At 39.8% G+C, this 6025-nt stretch overlaps 1 protein-coding gene across 2 annotated transcripts; it reads left to right on the top strand.

The window, feature by feature from the left end:
- The first annotated feature begins 2449 nt into the window (after positions 1–2449).
- LOC129116855 (immunoglobulin kappa light chain-like) lies at positions 2450–4262 on the top strand. Of its 2 annotated transcripts, XM_054627544.1 has the most exons (5): positions 2450–2513; positions 2666–3373; positions 3487–3612; positions 3697–3740; positions 3849–4262. In XM_054627544.1, the coding sequence occupies exons 1-5, from the start codon at positions 2459–2461 to the stop codon at positions 3966–3968; spliced, it is 1053 nt and encodes a 350-aa protein (XP_054483519.1). In that variant the 5' UTR covers positions 2450–2458; the 3' UTR covers positions 3969–4262. The 2 variants fall into 2 exon arrangements, with proteins under 2 accessions (XP_054483519.1, XP_054483518.1); XM_054627543.1 differs by having other exon boundaries at positions 3697–4253.
- The last annotated feature ends 1763 nt before the right edge of the window (positions 4263–6025 follow it).

Raw genomic sequence — 6025 nt, 5'->3', positions numbered from 1 at the left:
AAGGAGGATCTGATATAATTTACCTTCTTGTCAAAGAAGTTGGCGAAATCATCAGGGAGAAGGGAGGAAGTAGGAGGAGGGGGTGGGGGTTGGAGGAGTGAAGAGAAAGTTTCAAAGAGTTTTTTAGGATTGGAAGCAGAGGTTAGGATTTTCGAGCGGAACAAAAGCCGCTTTAGCAGTAGCTAGAGAGGAGGAAAAAGTGGAAAGGAGAGATTGGAAGTTAAGAAGGTCCTCCGGGAGTTTGCCTGTTCTCCATTTACGCTCAGCCGCTCTTAGGCTCCGTCTATCAGTACGCACTGAGTCCGACAGCCATGGGGCAGGAGGAGTTGGCCGTGCAGGCCTGGAGGTGAAGGGACAGAGGTTGTCCAAAGAGGAGGAAAGGGTGGAGAGGAGAAGATCAGTAGCAGTATCGGGGGATAGGAGAGAGAAGGATTCAGGGTCAGGGAGGGCCTGAGTTCTGCCCAAATCCTCAAACCAGAACTCTCTTTCCACAGGTAGCAGATGTGTCTTGGCCGACACTCACAATCAATGTCATTGATGACAGTTATTACTGGATTGTTTTAAAAAGGGCCACGACGTGTTCAGCAATATCGATCAACTTGTCTAGCTTTAAGCTATGACACTCTAGGTACCCCTCTAGCGTTACTTTGGGACGTGGCAAAGACATTGTTAGATGCACAATGTATTTTGAAAATAAACGTCTGTCTTCACAGGAAGTTAGGTTCATAACCACTTATAGTTAGGTTTAGGAAAATATTGTGGTTGAGTTAACTTGACTAACAATTCACAGGGCTATCAAGTGACTAACACGTCTTTTGACCGAGTGACTCGATTTAAGTCACATGAATAACGACACTAACCGCTCATGTGACGGTTAATGAGACAAACGTTTACTGTTTGTTTCGCACGGAACACCAAAAGTTGTGTCCTTGACAATAGACAATAGAGTCTCCAAGGGCCAATATTGACGATATTTGACAAATTGGGAGTGAGACCTTGTGGGTTATGAAACAAGGGTATGGGTAATTGTTCCTAAGTTTCTCCTTAGGACAGGGCTTCTCCCTTAATTTGGTTCAATTTAAGAGGGGTACCTACTTCCTGTATGTTTGAAACACTCCTACCAATAAAACCAGGCATTTGAGCCCCAAAACGACTCTAGTCAAGTGACAAAGCTCTGTAGCCTAAACATGAACAAGGAGAAGCAACGAGATGTTGATGTAGCAAGACAAAAGGGGGTGTCTGAGTGGATGGGTGGGACAACACAATGTTGGAATTGAACACGGGAAATGGCTTTTTGTTTCCTTCTGACAGTCAACGCTCTTGAAAGCATGTCTGGAACCTTTGGTTATAAATGTTAACAACAAAGGTCCTTTTAACTCAAAACTTTATTCCTAAACAAATAACTTTTTTAAACACACTGATGTTGTGGCCCTGCTAATACTGTAGATATCACAGTAGAAAACACCTTCATTTGTCGTTTTAAAAAGCCGGCCCCCTTCACTGTATACCTACGTATTCCCACCAGGACACCTCTGGTTGGTAGAGGACGAACAAGGAGTTGGCCTCGGCTTGATGAATAAAGCTTTACATTGAGACTGCTTAACCTACACCCCATTCTTCTTATCTCTGTCAGTGCAGCAGCTGTGGTTGTCAGCAGGATGTCGACAAGGTTACACTGTCACATAGATGCTCCTTTAGAAAAAGACAGCTAAATATCCAAGAACAGTGGAGTGCTTATAGAGTCAAAGATTGATTAGTTGAAATACTATTTAGAGTTCTACTTACATCAACATAAACAATGGATAAATTACACAAATTTAGGGCATTTTGAAACATCAGAATTTTAGAAGCTGACATTCGAGAATGACTTATTTTTTTAATTAATGATAATTAAAATAATACAGTCTGAGCTTCTATGCAGGTGATTTTAAGTCTTTAAAATTCAGTTCAACTATATTCTCAAAAAAACATGATATTCAGAGTTGACTGAGTCGGCAATCCAGGACTATACATCTAATCGGCTCATAGATATTTTTCATTTTTAAAATACTCAACATTACTATTGCTGATGTACTTGGGATTTTTGTTTTTTTAAAGATAAATAATCTGACTTAAATGTGTCTGTATCAGCTAATAATGAAAATGTTGAGCCTAATTAGACTCCACTGTAAGTCAATACTAGTGTACATAACTGTTTATACCTGTGATCTATTTTTACCTAATTGTATATATACTACCAAGATACAGAACCATCGTTTCTACATATACATCTCTCACCATTTTCATTTTTTCATGAACCAAACTTGACTCTATACATGGAAGTGAACTTGTGATCAGGTTTCCTAAGTAGGATGTACAGTGCTGTGTCACAACAGGTTGGCCAATCAAACGCAGTCTTGTCTCTGAAGAGTGGAAAAGTATCAAGATTCTCTTCATTCAACCCAGGTAATTGACCACGATGACATCTCCAAGGCTTTCCTCCTATGTGACATGGTTGTTCTTGTGGAAAATGGGTGAGTTTTGTTTTTCTGTTTCTATCTTTTCCATCTTTTTTTTAGTAACTCTTAATAGAAATGCTTATCTCTTTTCGATAATGTAATGATTATGCTGACTTCCTTTAGATTTAATCAATTGTGTATTTGCTTTGTCTCTCTTTTCACTTCAGCTCATGCGACTGATCTGAAATTTTCCTCATTGGTGCATCAAGACAGAGGTTTTGTATCGGCTAATGTTGGAGACACAATGACTTTGCGGTGTTTCTATAATAATGATGACCCAGCATGGCTTTACTGGTATAAGCAACCGCTGGGAAAGAACCTAAAGCTGATCTCCACCGTCTATGCGTATGATAAAAAACACGTTTTTTATCATGAATTCAAGAACAATACACGCTTCACACTGGATACTGAAAACAGAATAAATCACTTGACAATTTTGGATTTGCACATTTCAGACTCAGCATCCTACTACTGCGCAATTAGCACTTCATTTAGGTTTACTTTTGCCGAGGGCACTGTTCTCAGTGTACAGGGTTCAGGTTTTAAAGTCCCGGCTTTGGTCCACCAGTCAGAATCTGAGACCATCCAGCCAGGAGGCTCTGTGACCCTGAACTGTACAGTTCACACTGGGACCTGTGATGAACAACTCAATGTTTACTGGTTCAAAGACTCTGAAGAATCTCATCCAGGACTAATTTACACCCATGGAGGCAGGAATGATCAGTGTGAGAGGAAACCCAACACACAAACACACACCTGTGTCTACAACCTGCCGATGATGGACCTGAATCTGTCTCATGCTGGGACCTACTACTGTGCTGTTGCCTCGTGTGGACACATACTGTTTGGAAACGGGACCAAGCTGGACTTTGAGGGTTAGTAACACTCCAGCTCATCAGATGAACAGTTGATTTTTGTTTTCAATCAAACTTGACATGAACATGGAGATAAAACCTGAAAGCTCCATTTCTGGTGTCTGACTCTACAGATGAGGTGGACTCTCTTGTCTTGGTGTATTTCTTGAGTGGGGCTTTGGTATTCAACACCATCCTGGTTGTTTTACTCGGTATTTCGGTCTACAAGGTGAACAAGAAAAACAGCTGTCAGTGTTCAGGTAAGTTACAGTTTGTATCCGATAGCTTGTATTCACTAAATATAACTTTTGATTAAAGGAGTATTTTCTGTGTTTCTTGAACAGAGTCTCACGTAAGATCATCAACTCCCTCTCCAGCAAATACCGAGGTAAAATGTATCCAACCTTATTTTTTTATTGCAAACAAACTGTTTATCTTTGTGGATATTAGTTTTAATTTGGATATCCTTATCCATTTCTTCATATTTTGTTACCAGGGTAACCGAAACGCAGACAGCTCCCCTTATGCTGCTTTAGGTTTCAACCTGCCTAACGAATCAAGGAGACAGAGGACCAGCACCCATGTTGAATGTGTGTACTCCAGCGTAAAGCAGTAGAACCGGACATGTTATAATAAAACTGGATTTAGTATTTAAAATGTGGTGTAGATATAGAAGTAGATTTTGAGATATATGTATGTATATTCCTTGTGGTCTACAATCAAATGATGCATCCCAGTACTAGGAATTATTTTCATATTTACATCTCACCATTTACAATCGATGCAAATGTTCAGTTGCAGGAAATGTGCCCTTTATGTAGTTAGGCAGCAAGTATGGGAGGAATTTGGAAGTATGTGCTATTGTATTTTCCATTCTCTGTCATTCGTGATCAAATAAATAATAAAGCTTATATGTTTATTTGACACTTTATGTGATCTTTGGACAATATATTAAGTGCAAGTGTGTTCACTCACTAGCAATCCCCCTGGTTTATTTATTATTGAGGGTGTGTGTGGTGAAAATAGACTGTTCTGGTAAAGTAAAGCGGATCAGGAACATGCTCGGACCAGAATTATCTTTCACTGCTGGCTTTCTTTTTCTATGCATTCATGGGGTCTTAGTTGGGTTTCTTGTTGGATTGTTCAAGTTGCAAAGCTGTGTGAAGGGATCAGGCTTACTAACACACTATATAAGAGTGGGAAAGTCTCCTGTTGAGGACACATTTCTGAACTGAAAATTGTAATCAATGTCATTTTTATGATGACATCTTGTATGCCATTGGATGTACCAAAATCCATGCCTTCAGACCCCTTTTATAAATTCAAAGTGTTTTCTAAACTCAAAAAGGCAAAATGTGTGCATTTTATCAGGGTGCGGAACTTTGACTTTCCTCCTCTGATCCATACTCTTAATGGAAATCTAAAAGTTAGAGTATAGCAGTATACTTTGACTGTCAATGAATCTCTTGCTGAAACCAGTCGGGAGAAGAGTGAAAACAGCTGTCTGTAGCTCCTCACAGGAGGCTGATTTGCACCCTCTCTGGCTGGTCGGACACAAACGCACTACTTAAAGCAATTCGGTTATGATCTCACGAGAATCAGGCTGCCTAATAAATTAGAACATTTTCATTACACAACATTCGTCAGGATCTTCTTGGTAGCCAAATGGTTACAGAGCATGCCCAACAAACGCATGGTTCAATTCCAGCCATTGGACCTGTGTTGAATTTCCTGATCCTTTCTCTGCACCCCATTTTCAGTCTACCTCTAAACTGTTATCTGTTCAATAAAGAACAAAATCAAAGAATACATTCATTCATAAGATCGTAGCAACAGGGGTGTTCAATATTTTTTCAACTTATGAACTATTCACTGTAAAAATCATCAGCGCAAGGGCACCTAAATAAAGGATGGGTAAGCGCTGTGTATTATGGGTTGTTATCTCTTGACTGTTGTGCTGTTCTGTCATTAGCACACTGAGGCAAATTTCACAACAAGTCTGACGCAAAGGTAGTTTTAAACCAACTGTGCTTTAGCTGACTGTGCTACAGATGATTGAGCTCGTCTGAGTGCACAGCATCATTAAGGCAGATACTGACGAGGACTGCTGCTACCGCTGCACAGCTGATGTAGGCCTGGTGTAAGAAGAGCAAAGCCTTATTTTTGTCCCCATGAATTATGAACGTGCGAAGAAAAGAAGAACCATGCATTACTCTCTGATCTTAACTTTTTATCCCATTCTAATGTATTGTATCTTGTAGTGTGTTCGGCACATGCCGTGGTTTTCATCAGGAAGTAAGGTGCCAACACTTATGCAAGAGTATCTCTGAAGCTAAAGACCACCTAAGCCACTTGATCAAATGCTTGAAATGTGATATTGGGCTTTATAAACAAAATTGACTTATCTTTAATAAAAAACAGCACAATTCTAATTAGGTCAACTTTATATGATGACATTGCGTCGTTAAGACGTAAAGCCTGCTGTTTAAAACTTAAAGCATGTCCAACTTAATGCACAGTGTAAGTTATTCATGTAAATAGAGCAGATTTATTTTGACTCCTGCTGCCAGTCCAGTATAATAAATGGAAATGAATGGCCTAATTGTGGTGCTCAAAAACTGTCCCACATCATATGTGGCTGTGAACCTGTAGTGTTTCCTGAAGTAGGCCATA

This window comes from Anoplopoma fimbria, unplaced genomic scaffold (genome assembly GCF_027596085.1).
Source record: "Anoplopoma fimbria isolate UVic2021 breed Golden Eagle Sablefish unplaced genomic scaffold, Afim_UVic_2022 Un_contig_9170_pilon_pilon, whole genome shotgun sequence".
Lineage (NCBI taxonomy): Eukaryota > Metazoa > Chordata > Actinopteri > Perciformes > Anoplopomatidae > Anoplopoma > Anoplopoma fimbria.
This window is presented reverse-complemented; position numbering and strand designations above follow the sequence as displayed.

Bases quoted from the DNA above. Each gene is read 5' to 3' on its own strand.
- LOC129116855 (XM_054627543.1), top strand. From the start codon at position 2,459: ATGACATCTCCAAGGCTTTCCTCCTATGTGACATGGTTGTTCTTGTGG. The intron at 2,514-2,665 runs GTGAGTTTTGTT...TTTTCACTTCAG, and splicing joins GTTGTTCTTGTGGAAAATGG to CTCATGCGACTGATCTGAAA. The intron at 3,374-3,486 runs GTTAGTAACACT...CTGACTCTACAG, and splicing joins GACCAAGCTGGACTTTGAGG to ATGAGGTGGACTCTCTTGTC.